This window comes from Diadema antillarum, unplaced genomic scaffold (assembly GCF_040938485.1).
Source record: "Diadema antillarum isolate AM-2024a unplaced genomic scaffold, OU_Dant_1.0 scf00000062, whole genome shotgun sequence".
Taxonomy (NCBI): Eukaryota; Metazoa; Echinodermata; class Echinoidea; order Diadematoida; family Diadematidae; genus Diadema; species Diadema antillarum.
In genome coordinates, this window is record NW_027270951.1 from 2,646,224 (window position 1) to 2,673,165 (window position 26,942).

Sequence of the window (26,942 nt, forward strand, 5' to 3'; positions counted from 1 at the left end):
CTTCCGAAGAGATATAAATACCATTGCAAAACAAAAAGGGGAGAAAAATAAGTGCTTCAACGAAAGGGCCCAAGCGCTAGAATTTATGTTAGGCTGTAACCATGGGATGGGTAGCTAGGCAACCCTGTATGAAAGGATGGCCTGCTTAGTGATGCGCTGCCTCCGACATCTAGCGCCCGATTCAGCGTGGCACGAGAAAATAATCCTCCCATGCTTTTTTTTCCTCCTTTAAACCTTAAAACGCAACTTGCACGCGTACAGGGTGGCTCATAGGTGAGTACTGGCAACACACACACGCACACAAACACGCACACACACACACACAAACACACACACACACACACACACACACACACACACACACACACACACAAGAGGTTCTAGGAAAGAATATCACTTGCTGGGGGACTGCAAGTCTCTCGCCTTCTCTCCCCATATCTTTCCCTCACTCTCGCCACCCCTCTTCCCCTCTCTCCGATGTCTACCACAGAGCTGTGGAAAAGCGGGCAGTGCAGCCAAGAATGGTAGGAAACTGGAGTAAAGATAGCACAGTTTGTTATAGGCTATCACCTTAATAAGACAAGGAGAGATGGAGAGGGGGGAGCAAGAGTCGGTAAGGGGGAGGGGAAAGGAGGTTCTACAGCATAATCAATGTTTATCACCACTTCTCCTGAGCAGTTAATAAATGATGCTGTGACAAGGGGCTTAAAAACAAATTAATTCTACTTCCATACTAGTAGACTCTGCATCTTCATATTCAAACATTGCATTAAAGAGGAAACAGTCCATATACAGATGCTTCACATGCATTACACATACACACCAACAAACATACTTACAAGTGTACTCCTATCTAAACACAGCATTCTTTCAGAATCAGCAATGTCTGTTCCTGTTGGGCTGTTCTACTGCTATTTTGCATCATTAGTGACATCACTAAACAATTTTTTTCAGCTTAAAAAAGATTACAAAAAAAGGAGATGAAATTCAGACTCGTTGCTGCGAGGAAAGCAAAACTCGTTTGCCATTATTGCTATTAATGGTGAAATTTAGGGCGGCAACATTACATGTACTTGGAAAATAAAATCCCAGCTGCCAAACGCGGCTTTGTTACTACCGCAACATCGGCTAGAGCTGTGGGCAAGCGTCCAAGGAAACGACACAAGAATCCACAGGTTTTTTCCCCCTTTCCTTCCCTTCCCTACCCAAAAGCCACGTTCTAAGTCCTCAGTTTTTACAGATTCTCCATGCCACTGCCAAGACATCCCAATAGGCAGACCTGGGCCGATGACTCCTCACATGAGCGAGTGACGGTACCCAGCACATTAGCGGAAGGAGTTATCTTTAGGACAAGGATGCTATCGCCAGGGGGGAAAAAATCAAACTATACACCATTCACTGTACATTTATAATGCCACTCATACGCCCTAGTCCCAGTTCTCTGGGTATGAGGAGAAAACAAAGATTGGATTTTACTCTTGTAAAATCTATCCACACAGAGAATTCAAAGAGCATACATATGGTAAGGGGAAACACATGGTAAGGGGAAACACACCACACTCGTCAAAGAGAGGGCAATATCTATAGAACAAAGCAAACATTTGAATCTGTATCATTCCAGAAACATGTAACCCTACTCTACTATAAATACTTACTTTGTTTGGCTTTTGTGTTTGTTTGTTTTTGGTTAACTTTACTACACTACTAATCCTGATGAATCAGAGAATTGAAAATGAAAAATATCAAATTTTAAAAATTCCATCATATTTCTCATATCTCTAAAATCAAAAGCTCACCCCATCATTTCACACTTCCAAAATTCTGTACGCCTCCTCTGTCAGTTACATCTTACTACCTTAATAAAGAAAATTGAGCGTAACATATCTATAGGAAGCAACATTTTGAAGCCTGTGCTATTCATACGCAACATGACATTTCTTCATAAGATGTGAACACCTTTCTACTTCACCTCATTCAGATTTCAGTTGCAGTACACATGCCATGTATTTTGTGAGTATAACATTTTGCAAAATGGGACTAGTACGGCAATTGGTTGAATTTGCTCGTAAGAACCACATGTGATGAAATGAGGAATATGTATCCTCCGTTGGCATGAGAAAGGTAATACTGTATAGGCTGTTATTTTCGCGTACAGATATATTCACGAATGAGGAGGTCACAGACATTTTCGCGAGATGTTGTTTTCGCGAATTGATGCAGAGGTCTTCATAAGCGCACTGTTACCTTAGCGCATGGTGATATTTTTGCGTGTTGTTAAATTCGCAGTCCAACTGTGATTCGCGAAATTCACGAAAATTAAACCCTCCTGAAAATAACAGCTTATACAGTAGTGATTTCCCCCTGGAAAAGATATACGGTGCATTCAAGTTACTGCAGCCAATATTTTCGACAGTAGTTATTTCTTTTGAAATATGACTTGACTTGCTAAATTCAAGTAAAAACATTGCAAAATGTAATAATAATATGTTTCCGTAGCCCCCGTGATATACCTGTGCCTGTGTGTTTGTGTGTGTTTGTGTGTATGTGTGTGTGTGTGTCTACTTCAGCATGTGCGAGCTCCTTGGTGTATTTCTCTGTTTATCACTAGTATGTTAGCACATTACAGCTGCCTTGATATATGTGTGACTCCTATATGAGATATGATAAAGCAGGCTTTCAACTGGCAGGACATAATCCTTTCTAGGCCAGTCAGGTGGTTATATGAACTGGTGACCCTTTGCATCTCACAAAGGGAGATTTTAAGCACACAACAAAAACTTCATGGTGCATGTCTCTTTTCCTTATCTACCACTTTATTTATACTGCTCTCCAAAACTTCTTGATCTTTTTATCTGTCTCCACACATATTCCTCCTCCCCTCCCCTCCCCCCCCCCCCCCACCACCCCTCTCCCCTTCCATGTTCCTGACAAGGGCGAGTTACAGGATGGCAAAGAACCATAAAATTCTGTTCCGGTGTCGAAGACTGCATGAATACAGTATTATTAGATATATATGCACCACTGACATGGGAAAGCTAGATACAGGAGATGAGAAGAAGAAGAGGAAGAAAAAGCCAGAGAGAAAGAGATGAGGAGGAAGAGGAGGAGAGAATGAGAGAAAGGAGGGACAGTCAGACAATTTAAGATACAGGCAAAATTCAGCAACCTTTTTTTCGAACTCACTACCACGGGAATGGACATTCAAGTCAGCTCTATCCATACATTTATCCATGTCAGAGTAGGTTAAGGTCGGAGACCTTTCTTCAGAAGAACAGAAGGTTGCAGGACACCCATTACAGTTCTATGACATCAAAGAAACATATATCCATACACACAAACACACACACACACACAACCATCTCTTATTAATGATTCATGTCAGCTGCCATGGAGTGAGACATGAACATCTCCTCAGCATCCTTACAACATGTCCCCTTGACATTCAGTATGCATGTTGCACAGCTCATGGGAAAGGGGAGGGGGGGGGGGTGGGGCTGTACTGGACCCCTCCCCTTCCATGCATGGGGCAGGAATTTCCCCCGAGGATTCCATGTGGCCACAAAGCGAAGTGCCTTGGAATAAGAATAGCTGGTGATTATGGATGATGCACCTGCTTGCAGACCCCGAGAGCTAGATGGGTTGGAATACTCCATGTCTCCTGTTTAGCAGAACCTGCTGAACTCCTAAACTTGCTTTATTAGTATTATGTGGCAAGAGACACTCTAAGAGCAAGTGTAAGAACTTTGGACAAAAATGCCCCCCCCCCACCACCACCATTCAGACTAAAAAATATTCTACAGCAATACACACTTCTACAGATGTACAAGTTTCTATTCACTGTTTAGTGTCTAAATGCTTAAGTATCATACCATTTTACGTATCTGTTGCATTTCAAAACGATGGTTTCAGCAGTTTTTTTTTTGTTTTTTTTTGCATAAAAACTGAATTAAACAGATTTCTTAATATCAGTACAATTTTTGTTTTTTTAAGTCTTTGGGGTCACATTGGAATGTCTTATAAGATGGTGGGGCTCAATAGAAGCCCACACTGAGTTGACCTGCTCAACTAGCACAGACAAATTGCCACAAGGTACAATCTGAATGACATCATGAGCACTTCACATAGTCTACAGTACTCGATGTATAAAAGAAAGCACCATTAAATATATTGTCATAAAAATTTCCATCAGCATTCATACTTCACACTAAAACACAAGGCAATCAAGGATACCAATAGGGCTTTGACAAGTTCTTGAAAACTGTTTGTTTCTATCTTTTTCTTTAACCAGATGTACTGATATGATAAGAAAAGCACTTAGGTTTACAATCTACCACTGGGGCTACAGTATTGAAGACATGTCTGTTTTCAATTTCTTGTTTTTCTGCAGCCGAGAAAAGTGTGTTAATTGATGTCAAGAATGTGGCTTAATGGTTATCACTTGCTGACAGACACTTAACTCTCTAGACACAATTCTAGGAAAAAAAACTTCAAAGTGAAGGGTGGTGTTTCACCCGCGAACACGCCAGATTTAGTTTCATCCCATAACGCAGTTGCTAGCTGGGCCACATGTCTTGCCGAACATTGGTTTGTCTCCGAAGAATGAGCACATCCCTGTCAAACTCTCCCCTCAGGAGGACAACGATTCTAAGAACTCTTCTTCAACAAGCGGCTGCTCGTGTCTGCTCTTCGATTACCCTGGCACACATACATCTTAATGTGAACCAAATGTTTACTGGAATATGCTCGATCAGCTTAATTCTCAATCAAGGAGAAAAAAAAAATTGAGATGATGTGATGACAGCGAAAGTTGTTTTAAAGCAATTTTTCAACCAATTACTATTTGGCCCTCAAATATATTATATGGGCTGCTTGCAAGGAATGCAGTTTGTGAGTAGATGTATCAGCCATTACATACTCTTTATAATACTACAGCTCAAAATGAAACGTTTCAGGGACCGTTTTAAGGAACACATCCCATCCGCTCATTTTGAGAGCTGATTTCCACCAAGGTTCACCTAGACCAATCATGTGTGTCAATTAAATTCCACCATGCACAAAAGCTACATGCATGTCGAGTATGAAATGCATGACTAGTCACTGATACACGAACTGCTTGGAACTTCTACTAGGCCAGGAACCGCTAAAATGTCCTCCAAACCCATCTCCCTCAAAAAGCCAAGGTCGCCTCTGAAGATTAAAGTAGGCCATAGCAAGCACGAGACTCGTTTCGGCACAATTTGAAAGTGGCTCAGAAAGTGAAATTCACCCAGTGTAAATGGAAGTTGCGTAATAATACTACTGTGACATGACTTCTAGAGAACTCGCTTTCGAGCATTCTGTGCAAAAAACTCTTTTTTTTTTTATGTCAACCAGAGGCTAAGAGAGGGCATTTCAATTCCATTTCCAACATCTTTCTCAAGAACAGCACCCATGAAAAGGACAACTCTACCTGCTGATGCTAAGACAAAACAGTGTTTGAAAGATTGAAAACACAACAAAAACATACATCCAGTTGCATAGCTTTTAAAAACCCAATAGCACGTGGAAGCATGGGTGATCTGATTGAAATGGATCTTCATTCTCTATAAACCTGGGCACATTCGAAAACCACAAATACCATCCATCAGTGAATATGTGCAACAAAGCAAATGCTCATCAGTACTGGTTGACTCCAGTCAAGAATTTTCCACTACTTACAAAGAGATCAGTGATATTGATAAAGCTGTCGGGCTACACAATTTGTTACAGGATTCTCAGATATCCCCTCCATGGTATATCCATGCTGTTGGCTCTTTGATTCTTAGAAAGAACATACACATGAAGTAAACAGTTCGATGGAAAATTAAGGGGGAAAAAATGGTTTCTCCAGCTCACAAATGATACAAAAAACACCGGCCCACAAAGATGCTGGTAATATTTTATGGAGCAAAGCCAGCTACAGGTGGCTCTCTTTTAATGCTTATTAATCCAATACGACATTGTTTTATAGTAGTAAGCACTTCACAGAAAATTACACTTAACCTACTTCTCTTTCACATTTAACCTACATGCTGTACTTCTCTTTCTTTCATCTGCCGAATCTTACAACCATGCTGCCAGCAAAGGTGGCATTCTTTCCAGAAACTCCCCATGAATAACTTTTCAATAAACTTTTATTCAAAAACATTACCGAGACTTTGAGAGGTTCGCATGATGTGCGATGTTTGCTACACAAGTAGGCTCTATACATTAAAATGACCCACCTTGCACATGCAAGACCTATCACAGGCCAACATGACACAATTTGATATGACACTGATGTACCACATGAGATGACAAAATAATTCCAAAGTACTGACCATCACTAAAATCATTGTCTAACAACTCATACAACTGCATGTAAAAGTGTAGCACCCAGCATGAGAGAACCTTGGAATGCTGGAAATAATCAAATTCCTGAATAATCCCCCAAATCAAACCATTTATCATATCCTGTTGAAATTGAAGACATTTTCCACCCATGTGAATGGCAGTCAAATTATACCCCAGTTTCAAACTGCCAAATTTCAATGAGATTTCATGAATTCAGACATTAGAAGGATGTAAGATCAGCTATTTTTGAATAGCACAAGTGACAGCAGGCCTAGCAGCACCTTGAGAAGTGTATTTCCACTCAGCATTATTTCTATTCATTTCATCAAAAAGTCAGTTGTGTAGCTGCCACTGGACAAGAGGTAGGATATTTTCTGTAGTAATATCTTGAAGATAGACTGAATGCTACCTTCATCTCCTTTGTACTACATATGCTTTCATTTTACATCACTGTCAGTACACTTCTGTTTAAAGACTGCTTAAACTGTTTAAGAATTTCTTGGAAACTATTTAAAAAGATACTGAATTTGCCTATATTCTATAATTCTAAATATTTATCTCTTTTCATTTAATCCTTTAGTTTCATATTTCAGGTAACACAAAGCACAATGTGGTTTAATATCCCTTTCTGTAGTTTGCCAAGTAGCTGTTAATACTCTCAATAAAGACATACAATGTACCATTTCAAGAAAAACAAGAAAAAGACAAAGAAAAGCATAACTGTCAGAAAGTTACCAGCAAATAATGCTGGTATCCCACGTGTTGGAAAAAACTCACTCAACGTTCCTACCATTGCAATTATATTTCAACTCCAACATGCCTGCGTTGATTGAGAACTGTGTCTATTGATCTGTCGCCAGGAAGGGCCTCCATAGCAACCATGCCAAACAGAAACGGCTGACAATTTTAATACCATCAACACTAGTATCTCATTCTAGTTTACATGTATGTATCCATCAGCACTCAATTCTTTCTATATCTTTCTTTGTTATCTCTCTCTCTCTCTCCCTCTCTTGTTCTCTCTTACTCTTTCCTCTCTTTCATTACATCTATTAGTAAATCCATATAGCTCCCTTGGTCTCATCAACTTTATTAATTTTTCCATCTATGTCTATTAGCCACACATGACATCTATTAGTTAACATTGCATACCAAACTGTTGTAATACCATAATCATGCATCCATCTACTATAAAAGCTGTTATTTTGCATAGACATTTTCAAAAATGAGGAGGTCACAGACATGTTGGTGAGATGTTGCTTTCACGATGAGGCTATCGTAAGCGCACTAATGATCGTCTGTTCGCAAAATTTTTGTGTGTTGTTTGAAATGAAACCCAACAGTGATTTGCGATATTCATAAAAATTAAATCCTTGTGAAAAAAAAAGAAGCTTTTGTAGTATTTATCCATCTACCCCAGGGTGCTGCACTCTCTTTTCCTGCTAGCCTGGGGCAACTAAATATTACAAACAGGCAAGTAAAATTAATGGACATCTTCCAGTTCAAAATATGATGCCTTGTTTAACTGCCCATTTTAGCAAGTCACAGATATATATTTTGCATTGTCCTGTACATATCTATCTTAATCTACTTTATTTTAACCACACATATTCTTTTGAAGTCACATATTCTATACTCAACTGTTATTCTCCCTGTGCACATAGAAGCACATAGAAGCACATTCACATAGACTGTGCCATTAACGCACACAACCACCTACATTTGTGGTATAACACCACATGCAACAAGCAAATACCTACTGTAGAGATACAATAATACGATGTATCATTTGAGGAGAATTACTACTGGCTTGAAACAGAACCAAACATGCTGTCAAGTTTACTTTGCAGTGGAACTTATCTTTTTATGGATCTTTTTCTTTTCATCTTTTCCTCTCCAAAGTGGCAATGTGACTACTGTATAGGCCCCCTATGTCAAATATTTTGCGAGGTTCTTACTTTTGTGAATTTTGCGACTCTGGTGCTATTCACAAATTTAAAAACATGCCAAAATATCAACTCTGATCCCAGCATGACTTTGATGTGCAGGCGTACATTTCTCCATTCAGTACTGTACTCCACAATCACGACATTGTCAGAAAGTCCCGATTTATGACAAACTATAGACTCGATAAATAAATATATATGGCGCATACAGTATTTCCAAACAGTGTTGTAAACTACTTGTCTCTAACAACTTGCATCCAAGTTTTCCTTCTAGGCACACCTTTCTACCTTCTCTCTTTCTCCCTCTCCTTCCTAATCTCTTCCACTCTCTCTCTCTTTTTTTCTATATATCTCTCTCACCAATAATACCACTGAAGGCCCGGTGTCCTTCCTCACCAGTAATTCATGGCTAAAGGAAAATTAAAATCACATTCTTCCGACAAACCACTTTGGAAGCACTCCAGCCACGTAATTGCAATTAAGACATCTTCTTGACGTAGCGAGGTGACAGTGAGAGGCCATGTTGGAAACTGCCTTACCATTTGTAATGACAGGCTGCATCTATTTTGTTGGGAGGGGGAGGGTATTAAAAAGAATAACAAACTTCTGCAAAGGCTTCAATGCTTGGAGCACATTTCACTTTGGTTCTTTTGGAGAAGCAATTTGAGAAGGAAAAATTCATTCATGCATTCTGGTGGGCAAGTATTATAGGATGCTCTTGGTATGAAGCATCTGTGTTTGATATAATGACACCAAACATATCACTGATATTTTGATTATGGATTAAATGATTAAGGATCATTAAATCAAAGATTATGAAGAAAAGAATGCATCATTTGTCTCTCCTTATCCCAAATTGAAGATGATATTTCTACTCTCTAAAAAAAATCGAGTGAAAATTTTCACTCTAAAAAGAGTGAATACAAAAAAGAGTGAATACAAAAAAGAGTGAATTTCGAGTGAAATTGGAGTGAATTTTGAGTGAAAATGCTCATTTTCACTCATTTTGGAGTGACATCAGGGATCACTCCAAAATCTTCGAGTGATCCCTGACGTCACTCCAAAATGTCACTCGAAATTCACTCTTTTTTGTATTCACTCTTTTTAGAGTGAAAATTTTCACTCGATTTTTTTTAGAGAGTATACTAGAAATTTGCAACATATTACTGAATAGAAATTCTATCAACCCCAAACTAACTCAGGTAAATAAATGTTGACTTTAAATTGTACGCATCCCTACAGTAATAGGAAGCCAGGTTGTGTGAGTTTCCATGGCAACCGGTTAAATCATCAATCATCATCTGCAACTTCCAACAGATTGTCTTACATTGTCATTTGTGCTTGCAACACTTATCAGAAATTTGTCCAACTGACAGATATTTTGGACCAAGTAGGCCTAGACTAATAACCATTTTACAATCCTTGAAAGACCAGGGGGTATTTCATAAAGCTGTTCTTAAAGTTACTAACAACTTACGAGCGACTGGTGATCAGTTCTTAATGATAATGATAATGAATAACAATTATATAGCGCTTGATACTGATGTATTGAAATTATGATAAGTATAGAACATCACAACTGATCACCAGTCGCTCATAAGTTGTTCATAACTTTAAGAACAGCTGTATGAAACACCCCCCAGGTAACATGGGGATACCCAGAGACTCCAACTCTCCCGCTTTCGACGGGAGATCTCCCGCCGAAAGCCCACTTTTGCAAAATCTCCCATTCTCCCGTTTGAGATTTAATTTCTCCCGTTCTGGCTCTGTGTCTCCCGTTTGAAATGATTTCTTACTTTTTGTCTTCGTATGTTGAAAAATAAGCCTTTAGATAGCACGAGAGAGCATCAAGAACCCTAATTATTAGAGCTTCTAGGGCCCAAACGGGCCCTGGACCCCGGCCGCAAGGAACTTTGCGCTCGTGATATGCGCTTCGCGCACATCAAGTTGGAGTCTCCCGTTTGCTAGGGGTTTCAGGCGGGAGAATCTCCAGATCAGAAGGTGCTTAGGGTTGGAGTCTCTGGATACCATGGAGTGAGAAGGCTGGTCTGGCTTGGATTTATTCGAGAATCAACGTAACAAATTGTACTTAGCTTCATCACTGATCTCTATGTAAGTAAACAAACGACCGAATAATCTTGACTGGAGTCAACCGTTACCGACGAGCGTACAAACTAGTATGCTTTGATGCACATATTCGCTGATGGGCGCTATTCATGGTTTTCAAATGTACCCACGTGGTCAGTAAATGAAGGTCGATTGAATCGGGCCACCCATGTATCCCCATGCTATCAGGTTGTAAAACCTATTCCTGCCACAACAGCATAAAAGCTTTATTTCCTCTCTCTTTCTCCTTGCTCCTTCATTACCCCCTGCCTCCCCCCCCCCCAAAAAAAAAATGAAATAATATTCTGAGTTAAAGACTTTGCACTGTACTTTGGGATATCCAACAAGTGATCTCTTTGCAAATACACACAGAGTGAAAGAAAGACAACATTCAGCACATTTTTTTAGAAATACCTCTTTTCTTTAGAGCTGACAGACATACTGGTAGGAGAAAAATGCCTACTTGGGCAACTTTCATGGCCAAAACACATGAATTAGTGTCTATTTGCTGTAGTAAATGCCTTAGTGTATGTGTGTGTGTTGAGTGTGTATGCACATACATACTACAGAAAGCAGGCTAACAAATCTGGGGAGGAAATTAAGACTGCACTGACCCTCGTTGCTAAAAATAGCGCAGCGAGGTCACTGGGTGATCAGAAAGGACTGCCCTCAGAGAGAGATGTCAACACACTCACGCCCGCGACATCGCTGTGTGACACTATACCACCGACAACTCATCATCCCAAATCACTGCGGGCAGCGTGCCTCTCTTTACTGCTGCAACTCGTGCATCTTTACTTTCAACAAACCTCGTATCTGCTTGTCCCTTTCTCTGCATGACTTCTTTCCCCCTACAATCACACAAAATTCAGCCATAATCTGCCATCAATTCCAAATCGTCGGTCTGCATAATCTGCCGCTCTGTATCAAAAGACTTCTCTCACCTTCAGGGGTTGTCTGTGTATGTCTTGTGTAGGAACACGATGATATCACATTCATGAGCTAACACTACATGTTTGCGATGGGGGGGGGGGGGGGGGCAAAGTAGGAAACAAGAAAGGGAATTCCCACATTAGATATATTCACTGTCCTCCATGGGCATATTATCCATGTCATTTATAAGCTTTGTCTTGTCTGAAGCTCAGATACATTTCACATGACATGCTCTTCCATGTGCTGTGGTAGAAAAGCAAAGCTCTGTACATCATCATCTGATGCTTTCAGAGTCCCATCAATATTTCAGTTGTTGGTACCTACTAGAAGCTTTATCTGCCTTCATACATTTTATGGCACAAGTTTTTGAGTGGGCAGTTGTCAATTCTCTTGAAATTGGTTATTTTACATCATCAAAAATGCACAGGGATTTGAGTCTTCAAATCACTCTCAATGCAATCAAATTAATTGTTGTTGGTTTTTTTTATGTAACTTCACTGCACATGCATATTACTGCAGGTTTGAAAACAAACCTGTCATTTGAAAAATGACATTGCATTTGTGCATGGGTGCACTGTACATTGAAATGATAGCTCATCTGAAATAGAGCTCACATCAATCCATGCTGCCCAGGCAGAACTTTGCTGATATCACATGGAACAATGCATCATGAGACGAATGGAAAAACATCATCCATGGACACAGAATGTAGAGGGAACCGGAAGGGAAAGTCTCTGTTTTTTACACAGCAGGGCTATCGTATGCTTAGTGATGCATCAACAGAGTGCACTGTAGACACATTACTAATGCCAATATGAGGTACAGGGTACCATCTGCTGACGAGACTTGATAGAAACAGGTATGTCTGCAAAGTAGGCGTCCTACCTTGTGAAAGGAGGGGAGCTATGTTGCAAAAGATGTCAATACAGCAGAGACTCCAACCCGAAGCACCTTCTGATCGGGAGATTCTCCCACCTGAAACCCCTAGCAAACGGGAGACTCCAAGTTTATGTGTGCGAAGCGCGAAGTTCCTAGGGTTACAGATGCTCTCTGGTTATATCTAAGGCTTATTTTTGCAACATACGATAGCAATAAGTAAGAAATCCTTTCCAACGGGAGACATTGAGCCAAGGCGGGAGAAATTAAATCTCACACGGGAGAACGGGAGATTTTGCAAAATTGGGTTTTCGGCGGGAGATCTCCCGTCGAAAACGGGAGAGTTGGAGTCTCTGATACAGGAGATTCAAAAGCATGGCGTCTGGTCGGGCTAGTTGATGAAGTGAGGGTGCATTATGGCACACAACCAGACTGACTCGCAAGCTGAGCTGCCTCAGTAAGCTTGATGGTGCACAGGCACAGTTTAAAAATGCGCTTTGGTTACATTCAATGTCCACTTTCACTCCTGGTAGCTCTATGCAGTATCCTTGACAAAAGACTACATACCAGTTTTGCCCCTTGGTGTTAAAGTATAGTGCAAAAGCACCAAATACACCTCGGAAAAGATGTTACAATCACATCTCAGCTTCACTTGTCCTGTATGTTCATACATTAATCCACCTGCCATTAGTATTGGAACTACCTTAACTTGTTGCTACACACAAGGCACTTCTGACCACACATTTGCGATATCATCAATTTCACACTTTTTTACTTCAAAGTCACAGAACACGGTCTGTAAAATACTTTACATTGTAAACTCTCCATTTTTTTTCCAATCCTAAGTACATCGGTAGGGAAGAAAAGAACCATGTTTCTCCCAAGGTTCCCATCCCTTAAACGGGCATCAAAGATGTTTCCATGGAAACCCCGTGCAAATTGGCCATATGTCATCATCTGCTCTGGTGCCGCAAATTCAACAGCAATGCTCTATGTTACCTACACCACATTGCTTCACCATGAATAACTAATGATGTGCAGTCAAGTGAAAGTGGCATCATAAATATGTCAGATTTCCAGAGGTCCTGGGAGTGACTCACAAACTAAAAGTGAACACACAATCAACATGGCCGCTGTCATTAGTTGGTTAGCCTTGCTTCAAGGCAGAGACAAATGTACGCAGTGTCTCTTCAGCCTGGTTTGAGAAGAAGTCAACAAATTCAGAGTCAGCATTGAAATCTATGTGCACCTCAATACTCCTTTGAGATGTGGAAAGGTGTCAACACAGAAAGTTCCATAAAAAAGAGTTCTTAATGTAAATTAATATTAAAACAAGGAGATGAGCCTCAAGTGCCACACAAAGCACACACAATGTACATTTTGTGGACAATTCACAAAGCAAAGTTTATCAGTCTGGATAGAAATACACCCTCATTTGCAATATAAAGGCAAAATCGATATTCACACAACTTTGTCTGGTCTTATCTTCTTGATTAAAGGGATTTGATATTCCTCCATGTCTGAGTCTACCAGCTGTTCCTTTTTTGTTACCATCATGTGCAGCTTACAGAGTGACCTGGTGATCAACCCAGCAGTTACAGCTTGGTCTCACTTTGTTCATTGAGAAGAAAAATACAAGAATGACAATAGTTGATGCTTTCAGCACTGCCCACCCCCTTTCGCTGTCTACATTGTAAAACAGAAAGCTATAAAGCTATTAAAGTGAAGCTGGATGTAACTGCATTTAGTGTAACTGTCCTTGTGATCAGCATAAGTAGTAAGGCTTCCATGTTCGTAACATTGAACCTGTGCACTGTTCCCGGTGTCATAAGAGTTTTCCTTCCTTTTAGTGCAGCAGTAAATGTGAGACACTTTTCAATAGTTCATGAGCAGAGTGAGCCTCCCCCACTAGGGATGGATACCACAGGTATACCCTGGGATGAATGAACTCCACATAAAACACTAGAAAGAGTTGGCATCTTTTTTTCCTCCTTATTCTTGTATGTGGAAGTCATGTTTGAGCTAAAAATGTAGGATTGCCTCGTTGCACCATACCCTGTGCAGAACGGGAGGGCATGATGGGCCCTGACTCATCAATAAATATCTCAGACTGAGCGGGGTAAGGGTGCGCAAGCGAGTGAGCGAGCGAGCGAGTGGGGAGAAATGGAGAGAAGGGGTAATTTGGTTTGGGAGCACCATTAGAATTTTCACCCCACCAAATGAATGTATTCCTTCCTGACGACATCTCACCCTCCCAGTGCAAATTGAAGCGTGTGTTTCTATAAATAATCCTGCCATGAATGCAGAGGATCATCACAGCCTGTACGGGAGCTGGAGAAAAACTCGCCCTCCGAGATGCATTTCAGGGCGTCACGTTTCCTTACACGTTCATTCCAAGGAGCTACCCTTAAAAATTGTGTGAAAGTTAAGATAAAAAGAAAGAAAGAATTGACAAAACAGTTTGGCCCTTTGACGGTGTGGAAACATCCATCATAGCAACTATCATTTGTCGCATGGTGTACCATATATCCATGAAACCTATAATTGATGATTTTTAGTTTCTTTGAAATCTCAAGAAACTGGCATTGGTCTAGAAAAGAGTGCAGAGCACATCACTATCACTCTAAACCTGCTAACATTCCACATGTTTCTGCAGTGAATATGATGCCATGACAGATAAAGTGTCACCACTCAGTTAATTGTGACACTTGAACCATGCTCAAGACATTGCCAGAACTTCACCAATCCATAATTTTGATGTCCGCTACAGGGTGCTATACCTTTTTTTTTTTTACCACTTGACCGGTCGGGCAGGCAGCTTTTCAAATTGTTGCAGAACACTCGCCCACATGTGAATTTTACTGGCCCGAACGGAAAGTCCCAAAATATAAGAAAATGATATAGAAAATCACTTGTGAGTCAAGGACTTAATAAAACACAATCATTTGAACAAACAGCACACATTGATTTGCACACTTAAACATATTCGAGTAATAAAGTTGGTATGATCGAGTGTTGGTGTTGTGTTGCATTGGGACTTCTTCATGTAAGTGTTGGAAAGTTGCTGAAATGAAATTAAAGTGTGTTCCATCACTACACAGTCATTATCTTCGGATCTCTGTACAGACTGTATGGTTGACTGCATGGGTTTGGGGGAGGGGGGGGGGGGGGGGAGTGAAAAAAAGGTGGCTTCAAACATTTTCGCTTGCCAGAATCGGGCAAGCATTTTTTCTCCTTGTTCCAAATTACTTGCCCGACTTTGATTTTCACTTGCCCCAGGCAATGGGGCAAGTGCTTAAATGTAGCATCTTGCCATTATGAATGCTATACTAATTGTAATGATGTCATCAGTTGACCCTTTTCTTCAATCTTCAAATAAGAACATGTCTCCATAACCCACTAAAGTTATATCTGCACTAATACCATCATCAATTATTTCCCCTTTGCTCATAAAATACATTTACCCTGCTTCCCTATCCATCTTGAGTCTGATAATCCTGTTCCCAATGCAACCGCCTTCCAAACTTTGGGAAGAAAAGAAAAGAAAAAAGAAAAAGGGGCAAAAACAGAGAACATTCTTCTGACTGGATACAATAGCTGCTGATGGTTGACAGTGACGCAATTTATAATAACTCCAGCCAATATGAGACGAGGCAACTGAAGATATTTTCATAAAATACATACCTAACTAGTGCCAATTATTTTCCAACATACTTACTGTAAGTCCAGCATTATCCTTCTTGTTGAACTATTTTGTTTTACTCTTCTTTCTTATAGCTTTCCACCACTCCACGGTCACGTGTACAAGTAGTGTACAAAATGTGTATGATGCAGCGCAACCTTCAGCCAAGAAAAAAGAAAGAACAGACTACATCCACTCTTCCCGCTTTGGAATACTGACGAAGATAAATATCGTCTTCAATAGAGACACACCTGATGGCAGACAAATGTCCACATTTATCGTTAGCCGAGTTCATATCGCAAAAGTACCGCTCATTAAAGCAAAAGCTTTAAATAGGTACTGCAATAATACGCATGACCTTTCAAAGATACTGTAATTGTGCAGAAAATGACATCATACTCCTTGACCACAAAAGCAGACTTATTTTTAAAGCGCCTCCCCTCCGTATCCGCTCAATCCACATCTTTACTCTTGGGAGAATTCTCGACATCAATTTCTCTATAACAACTTGGCATGAATGGAATCTGCGGATAAAAATATTTCTTTACTATTGAATAGCCAATGACTGACTCGTTTCTCATTGTGCAACACAGCTCGGTGCTGTCGTCAAATACTCACTTTCTTTCCCCTGTAGAATAGGTGGCTATTATCATCATATTATTGAAGCATCAGATAGATGCATACCTCCTTTATCCTTCCTCCATTTTGTCATTTTTTTTTTGTCCATTTTTCAATGCTTATTATCACTTTCTTGAGACTGCTCTTTCACTCTGTGCAACATGACAAAGTTATAAATGATGCTGGAATACCGATCACTCAATGTTCTCACAGCAGACATGCTTTTATTACCTGTACGGAATATTTAGGTTATCGTCCACACATCCTTTCAGCTTTTCAAAATTGTTACATTACATCAATCTTTCAAACTTTTTTTTTTTCTTTGGGAAAGGCTTTATATAGTTCATTTTCAATTCCTATAAATTTTCTACTTCCATTTCTGACTTTCATGAAGTACCACTACACCATTCTGTTAGTCTGATTTATATCTTTTTATTCAAGCCACCAGAACATGGAATGAAAATGGGTACAATGTATAACAATTCCAAGGTAAAGGGTACATTTTAAGGATGTTCAGTTATTTTCTGTTACCAATATGCATTACCCCCCAATACAATATGATCTTTGATAAAACTTTACTGAGACATAACTTTGCCCTAAAATTGCTTCAAAAAAGGAATATATTAGAATTTATGCTAAAATTAAAATTTTGGGGCGAACGTATGTTACGCTGGACTGAAATCTATGTACTTCCATATTAAGGTCAAATGACAAATGCTCCTTAAAAATTAGTTATTTTTCAACTGAATGGCTTGATATTGATTAGAAAAAAACAATAACATCCCTTCAATTCTATTGAATACTGCGTTCTACGCAATTTCTAGACTCAGCGGTGAATGTACGGTATGTGGACGACAAATCTGTCTTTTTTTGTGTGTGTGCACTTTAATTTTGTGAATCCTGGCTCTGGCGAAATTCGCGAAATTAAAATGCACATGAACGTTTCTGGTGTTACAGTGCACTGATGACACAAGGCGTGGAGATTTCAAGTTAACCCATTCCATACGGGAGCCTGCTGGCCTGTGTATTAAGTCTATGGGCATTTCAGAGACTCCAACAACAAGCACCTTCTGATCTGGAGATTCTCCCGGCTGAAACCCCTGGCAAACGGGAGACTCCAACTTGATGCGCGAAGCGCACATTACGAGTGCGAAGCGCGAAGTTCCTTACGGCCCCGGGGTCCAGCCTAGGTTTCTAGATACTCTCTCGTGCTATCTAAGGCTTATTTTTCAACATACGATGATACTAAGTAAGAAATCATTTCAAGCAAGAGACACAGAGCCAGGGCAGGAGAAATTGAATCTCAAGCGGGAGAACGGGAGATTTTGCAAAAATGGGCTTTTGGCGGGAGAGTTGGAGTCTCTGGCATTTCAGAATTCAGTATGGAACGGGCTAATGTAAATCAGGATGGAATCAATTTCTGTTTACTTGCAAAAGCAGACTACAGGTATTACTTGCAGGGGGTGGCTTTACAAAATTGTGATCTGTATGCATTGTTTGTCCACAACAACTGTGTGATAACTGACATAAACACAAAGGGTATACTCTTGTAGCTACTCCTCCTCCTTCTGCACTATTACTACTGCTACTGCTGCCACTACTACTACTACTTCTACTACTACTACTACTACTACTACTACTACTACTACTACTACTACTACTACTACTACTACTACTACAGCATTGTACTACTTCTTCACTGTCTTGTCTATGACCTCCTGTCTGGTTGGGCATGTATTTCACATTGCCACAAGGTGGCACTGAATTCATGTAGGCCTACTGTAGGTCCTACATAGAATTTATATAGTGAAGGAAGAAGAACATGCATGAAGCCGAGAATAGTCTGCAGAAGAATCAATTTATATCTGTTTTTATGCAATGTTGTACACAAGATGATCCTTTCAGAAAAAGAAAAAGAAAAAAAAACGTTATACTGTATGTGATGATAGATATAAAGGGAGTCCATGCTACATGTATGTATGTTGTAATGTATATGGCACCTCTACATGTATAAAGACACCTAGACACTGGTTTAAGGATGCACATTGGCCCCGACAACCCTCAATTTTTACCAGACACAGCAAAAGAAAATATATGCAAATAAATATCTACAAATGTTCTATACCCTTTGCTGTACAATTCATACTCTGCAATGAGAAATATAAATAAATAACGCATGCACCTCTGCAATGAACACATTTGCCCTGCACAGTTTTTTCTCAGGTTTACAATTATCAATATCATTACCTTTGTTGTTGTTGTGGGGTGGGGTGGGGCGAGAGTCTAGTTATATGAAAAAGAAAATGGCAAAGCCGGGGAGACCCTATTTCTCGCATACACGTGATGAACAGCCTGCTATATCATGGCACACTGAGCGGCCATGCCTGAACGTGCTGTGTGGTTCACACACAGCACTGACACACCCTTTGCCCACATAGCACTCTACAGTCTCATCGCCATAATGAATGCCCAGCCTTGGCTATTTCAGGAAATTGCGTTGCTATTTATAGAAGCCCATTATTGATCGCTAGCTTATGTAGGAGAGAATGGAGGGGGGAGGGGAGGGGTTGGTTCCAAGGAGAGAGAGAGAGAGATGGTCCTATCCAACACCTGACAGCATGGTAAAGACATATCATTACAGGTTTTCGTCTGGACTAAAAAAAAATGGAATGGCGGGTACTGGCCATCATTGCACCGTCAAACGAATGCCATGACCGAATATACACAGGCTCTATCACACTGGGCATGAGTGAGATCCGCTACCAAGTTTTAATCTAATAACATGCAGTTTGATAAAAAACGAGAATAAAAACAAAACAAAACAAAAAACTCACACATGCCTTTTGCTTGATTACATACACTATTCTCAACTGATGCCAATGATTCTACCCTGCAAACTGGGATAACTGGGTAATCATGCTAACCATTGACATTAATGCCAAATAATGATTTGATATATTAGCCTATATTTCAACTGAATCCATCTATTAGCCTATCACAATTATCAGTATAGGCACTATCTATATACCTAGATGTGTAATATATCATAACTGTTCTCTCTCTTTCTCCAAAATACACACAAATACACACGCACACAAACAAAACACAAACACACACTCACACACACAAACACACAAACACACATATTTCAAACAGGATTGTCTGCAAGAATGGATCAAAGGCACGATATAGGCCTATATTTAAAAGTGTGCATTTATGCAGAACACAAGAATTTCATATGGCAGAAAATTCCACCAGAAATATACATTTTTAGGATGCCATATTGTACAGTAACATAACAGATAATGCAAATTGTGTTTTGCAGATCAAGAAAGATAATTATTGCAACTTTAGTTAGTTTGTCAAGAATACTACACATACCTACACAACTGCAGCAGATCAGTAAAAAACAAACAAACAAACAAACAAACAAAGATATTGAGAAAGCAGATGAATGCATACGAAGTTAACATTTTGATCATTGGTCAATATTCTATGAAATACAGACCAGTGATAGAAAAATGCATCAACAATGGCTTGATTTCTCCAAACATTTACTGACTGTACTGTCTATATAATGTGTTACCTATTCATGAATAAATATTCTGAGTGAGATACCATATGCTTCTTCTGTCTTACTGCTCTGCATGCAAAACAAAATATATTTTTATGAAATCCATCTCCAAGTTTCCACGGAAATGGGGGGGGGGGGGGGGGGGGGAGAGACATCGGATTTGTACCGCTGCCAAGGTCTTGACAACTAAAAATGTATATTTGAAGTCCATGCACGAATCACAATTTTGTACCAGGGTCACTTTCTGTCGAAACTTTGCTTAGGAGTGAAAGTGATTTATTGGCATTTACAAGGAAGATGGGGAATACCAGCTCTGTTATAAATACAAGAAACACTTGCTCCTACCTTAAAGGCATTATTTACCATTTGCAGATGAAATAAACCCAAGCTTTAGTGCTTCAAAATAGTTCTAAAATGTGAGTTAGGGATAGAAACTACCAGTGCAAAAAAGTTAATCAGTATAATCAATGTTAAGTATTGTTAAATATACAAAATGTGAACAATAGTTGTAATAAAACTGTTTCTAGACTAAACCGTCTACAGTTATGATTTAGTAAGAAAAGTAGTGATATCTCCTTATATTTTAGACTTTAATTGCAAAATTTTTATATGGTAGGATGTTTTGAGATTCAACTGACCTACACATACTGCATCAAATGTGATAACTTGAACATTTTTAAAATCATTGCTCCCAATGGTAAACAGTACCCTTAATTACACAGTACTAGAAGATGGACAATGCAAATATCATAAGAATTAACTACTTTGCTGTACAATAGATAGCTGGCAAAAAGCTCTTGCACAATACACAATATTTCACAGCCATACTAAACAGCAAGCCTCTAGTTTGGAAAGAGAAGAAATTATGGCAATGCGTATTGACAATTTGCACAGTCATACATGACTGATACAAAAAGTTCAATGAAATGCTGTCAAGTATGGAAGCACTCTTGTTGTAAGGGTAAACGTTTACAATCTGACTGCCTCCTATCGACCCTTGGCTTTTACCAGCACTGCTTACAAGTACTGTTGTAAAATTACAACAGTGCATTGTTCCAGAATACTAACAATCTGTACATAGTGCCGCAAAGTCACCCAACACATTTTTGATGTTTTTATAAAAATGACTGAATTCCACACCCTTTATGCTAAACCAGTTATCCCTAACCTTGGCTTGGTTTGTCTTTATCTTTTGGTTCAATACCTTTAAACAGACACTAGATAGATGGACGTAGAGACAGACCGCAAACGGAATACCTCATGAACCTGGGAGCATGTCATTATTTTGTTGGATTTGTTAATTTACCGCTGCTATTCAAACACCACAGTAAGACAATGCAAATTGCATTGATTGAATGATTGAAATGCTAACAAAGAAAAGAAAAAAGAAAAAACTGCAGAAGTGGCGTATTTGTGATTTCAGCTTGATCTCTATTTCAATATGCATTTCTTTGGAACATCCCAGTCAATTGAAGGGAAATTGTGGGCCCCTGAAACTAAACCAGGCTGTGGCTTGTACGCAGGAAAATGTGGTAGTTCTGTTCCCCTTTAGGCTCTGACCTATCTTGATTTCACTGAACAAGCAAAGGCTTTAGCCGCCACTTCCTTGTGTACGTATGGCATCCAGGTCTTCTCTTGGATATGGCAGACAAAACATTTGGGTACAAAGAAAGACTGCCATTTTTTTCCAGTCAGGGGATGGTTTCGATGGTCAAGTTACACAGCGGATCGTATTCAAGGTGACACAACTCAATGCCTTGAGATATCACATTTACGCTTGAATTAAAAAAGCCTTTATTTTGGACATCTGATGTTTGGACATTTGGACATTCTCACAATGCATATAATATGAGAAGGATTCACCCCATGATCCATTGCCCATATGAGAACCTCTGAGCCACAGTGAGGATTCAAATCTCATAGAGAAGCTGTAATCATGAACTGGACCTACAACTCCTTTTTGAGCCACTATACTACAGCAAATAGCTTTAAGTACAAGTAAGGCTGCGTTCACATAGAAGTATTCGGTATTCGCTATTCGCTATTCGCTATTCGGTATTCGCTATTCGGGCACCGAGTACACCATCACCCGCACCGTCAACTCACCATCCCATGCAGTGAGGATTTCTTCCTCCTACATCCCAGCAAATCTTATTAACAATTTCTAAACTGCGTCAGAATATCAGTCTACATGCTTATTTTTGCTAAAGGGCAAATCCAGACCAAAAGTGTCATTATTTCATAAACGAGAGACGGCATACGCTGCAAGAAAATCGAACAAGCTCGATTCCCACTTTGCTATACTTTTCGCAGCTATTCGAGTACTTTCAAATAGTGCCCTCCTATGTGAACCGGTGTGAGGAAATCCTATCGTTCGATTCAAGCTATTCGCGTGCCCTCGAAAAACGAGCCCTAATACCCGAATAGTATACTTCTATGTGAACGCCAGCCTAATGCACATTCTTCTGAGGAACAAGTCCATCCATTTAAAAGAAAAAAAAATGATTTCTTTTTACCTAACCAGATAAAGCCTTGGCCAGACAAGCACAATATGTACTGTGCTGTCCTTATGTGAATATTTAGTAATAAGTTTTTGCAAAGCAAAACAGTTCCTGTACTGGAGCATTGAGCACAGTGTGTATTTTCCTGCGATACCAACTCAAAAACACACGAGAAGGAACTGTAATTTTGAGCTTAAAATTGTCACAAATGATTATTTGCTTTCTCAATCGTAATTGCTCATCACCTACGTAAAAGTGGGCAATGTTTTTGAATGCCATTTGCTTGTTTGTTTGCCTGTTAGCAATGCTCCATGAAAACTTATGCACAGATTGTGATGAAATTTTCGGGATACCTCAGCCCATTTTGGTAAAAAGGAAAAGGTGATAGTGTGTACTTGTCATAATGATCATACTCTGGATCCATCTTTTTTCTTTTTTATTATTATTCTTTAGAGGATATGTGCACAGCGTTGTGGTGTTATTGGCCCTGTAGCCTTTAGTGGAGGTTTGCCCCCCTCCCACTGCACTTAGTTTGACAAGTCTCGTTTTCCTTCAGCAATCTCTTCCTATCTCGTTGTAGCAAATGAACCAAAGAGATGTTTATTTGTATGTGGTATGACAGACAGCCGCTACCTTGCCTCACTTGGCAAGCCCAGTACTGATAAAAAGAAGGAGGCCAGGCGCAGTTGTCTTAAACATGTGTCATCATTCACATGCCATCACAGAACATACATCCATACATACCTACACACACACACACACACACAAACACACACACAGAGTCCATAAATACACATCCCTACATTCTGCATCCACCTTCATGTTGGCCCCTCGCTAAAATTAGACACACACACTCACAGATACCAGGTATGCGTGCGCTAATAGACCCAGATGAAATTAGGGGGTCTGATGCCGTGCACAATGCTCAGAAGATGAGCTCGCTGAAAGCCCTTTCTCCCAACTTGCGGAAGGCATCACTGTTACAAACACTACCCATATTACTCCATCTCTCACATATTGCATGCCCAAGGCAAACTAGAACACACATACTCATACTCATACTCACACACACACAAACACAAACAAACAAACAAACAAACAAAAACAAACAAACAAACAAACAAATAAACAACAAAACTACTGGTATCTGGGCAACTGCAAATAATGCAAATGATACAGTGCTTGTCCAAGGGCCCTTACGGACATATCGACTTCTTGTATATTCATACGATGTATGGATTACGTATTGATAGGAGTCCATTCAGACGCAACATCCCGTTATTCGATAATCGTATGGGGAGCATTCAGACATCGTGCTCAGTTGAACTAATACATGTATGTGGGGAGCTCACATGTATGAGTCTCTCTGTTGCGCAGTACAAATTTTGTGAGGGCTTTGTGCTTCATACTCATAATTACTTTGTGCTGGACTCATCTGTAGTAGAGGTCGGAGCGCTAAGCACGCATTACGAATAAACCACGCATACTTACACAACGTACAGCTGTATGGATAAGCAAGAGCTTTCAGAGACACGCAAAAAAAACGTTGTATGGATGTATAAATTGTAGCACAATCGTAGGAAACAATGCTCAAAACATCATTTAGAAAAACGAGCTTTACAGAAACAAAATATCAAAATGAGCGCATTCAGACGGGAAAAATGTGCTATATCCATACGTCCTATATCCATACATCGTTTATCGATACTAGTACAAGAACTCTCTCATCTGAAAGGGGGTTAAATGTTAAACGAAAACCGTCAACCACTGAAGGTCAGTCCTGGGTATATTCGGACAGGTGTCTATGGGAAATGCATGTTATAGCAAAATCAGCTTGTTCTCAAAGGGTTAGGGGTGAAGTATCCAGAAACAATTGGCTGAATGTAACTCTACACCAGTAGTAATTTCTGTAGGGACCAAAATCGACTATTTCTGCTGACAAGCAACTCAGATCTATGATGCACTGTCTATACAGTAATTTTCAACTTATTCTGAAGGGGGAGGGGGGATGTATCTTCTACCTTTATTCAAGATCCGAGGATGCTTTCTACACGTGACAGAACATGTAAAAGGACATCAGGCAAACCACAGGCTTCTACCCACGGTCCTGAGCCTGACCTAATCAAACTGCCATAGCCACATTCAGAGATGACCCTCCATCAGTGTATTTCTGTCCGATTACTGTCCTCATTTTTCTCTCTTTTTCCCCTTCTTTCGAAGACCTAATTTTCTTTGTGTGTGACATTTGCGTCAAGAGAAAAAAAAAAAACTGCTGTGACTACTATGTTAACTGCTTTATGCTTAACCTTTCACAAAGAATAAATAACTCAACCCTCTACACAGTAACGTCAAGATGAGATGGTAAAATTGTTCTCCTGCTGGCGTGATGATTAAGCGCACCGGATTTTTCCCAAACCCGCCAGGTGCTGAAAATAGACGGCCGATGCAAGTGTTCGTTAAAAAATAACATTTTTCCTGCCAAATTTAGCTCTGGAAGGCTGCCAGAGGAATCAAACCCCCCTCGCACGGCAAAGAAAAAACGCCAATTTGGAGCATCGTCAGAAGAGCAAAACCAGAGGTCTAGGTATACATTGTAAGCTGGAAGAAGCAAGAACAGGGTGAGTACAGTGGCATTGAGTTCTTGGAGGCACCAAGGCAAGTTCTCTAATTATAGCATGCTTTGTCTGGTACTGTCATCACAGAAACCACGGTAAACAAACAAACACACATTTCACATCCGTATCATAGTCATCTCTTCTACAAACTCCATAGTTTGTGGTAGAAGTAGTACAATGTGCATCAGAGAAACATGATTCCACAAGTCACCATTTTCTTTGCAGGAAATTTGGAAATATATACACACACACACTCACACACAACACACTCACACACACACACACAGACAATAAATGTCAGTCTTGTCACCTTTATAACCAAGAACAGTTTAAGATCTAGAACATACCCAGATTGTAAAATAGCAAAGTATTTCACACTCATGGAAACACTTGTTTTGCAATGCCTGTCAACAATATCCTACATCACAGGCATGTTTCACTGAATGCTGAATATGATATTAAAAATGTTCATAGAAACGCTCCGACCTAATACGTAGTCACAAGAAATATTTCAAATGTTCGATCTATCAATATACACATAGGTATGTATGTGGATGTATGTACATTTTAATCAAGGCTTGACACTAACTTTTTCTTTTGGTGGCCCGACAATGAAATTTAGTGACCCGATCCGGCCACCAAAACATATCTTTTCTTAAAGAGTGGTAGCCCGACATCTATTTCTGATGGCCCTGGGCCACTGCTAGTGTCGATCCTTGCACACAATGTATATACATACATGTACATACATACATACGTATGTAGTATACAAGGTGTATATCAATACAAGAGAAAGAGAAGCAGAGAGGTAAAGGATTCTAATTGATAGGATAAGACTTACTATTGTGCGCTATCTATAAGTTGATACTCGTGCGACCTCTGGTAGCAGCCCTGCACCCCGGCATCTTCCCATAAATGTTTCGTGTGTTCCCAGAATTCCTGCAAAAAAATGAAACAATGAGAGAAATCAATTGCAATGATTACTGATGCGTACTATAGTTTTCTTGGTAATGGATACGAAGAAGTCAAGACGTGCACATACTACAAGCAATTACGCCTACCTGGTACCAAGGATTTGTGCTTATAAATACACGGCAACAATGCAAATCCTCCTCTGAGACAATGCACAAAATTCAAGAGAAAAATGACATATTAGCTGAAAGAAAAACAATTTACTATAAGATGCACCACGCCATACCCTGGGGTACCGTCATTGCCCGGGAAATGACATTGTATAGTGCCATCTTGTGTTCGTAAGATGTACGGTTACACACAGTCAATTTTAGCAGTCGGCGACAATGATCCTAGTACGTATTCAGCTCTGTTACGACTTTTTTTTTTACTGTAATCAGCTCTGCTACGACTTTTTTTTTACTGCAATCACAATAATAATAATTTTCATACTGTTTTCAAAACATGTTTTACAATCTTAAACAGTAATATAGAAGAAGATTATTTCAATCCACAAACTTGTCCCATGATTAATTTTTAAAATATTATTCTACATCTTCCGTGTATGGACTGGTGAGGCATAGTGCGGTGCTGCTGTCGGTGTGTGACACTGAAATCTCACTGGTGCAGTGTGTGATGAGCGCTCATGTTATGGTGCTGCTGCACTGCTGAGCTCATTGTTAAAAATCATGTTATCTAGTTTTTGGTAACCCAGGGTACGGCAATAAAAAAAGAAAAAATGATAATAAAATTAAACAAAATGGCCAATTTCTATTTGGTACTCAAGGG

The 26,942-nt window shown here is 39.7% G+C and overlaps 1 protein-coding gene across 1 annotated transcript in view; it reads right to left on the reverse strand.

Moving 5' to 3' along the window:
• Positions 1-26,942, reverse strand: part of LOC139716191 (guanine nucleotide-binding protein G(s) subunit alpha-like) — a 91,776-nt gene that overhangs the window by 34,007 nt on the left and 30,827 nt on the right. Inside the window, exon 5 of the mRNA XM_071627758.1 lies at positions 26,044-26,141. Within this exon, the coding sequence (XP_071483859.1) occupies positions 26,044-26,141 (98 nt within the window). The remainder of the gene's footprint in view (positions 1-26,043; positions 26,142-26,942) is intronic.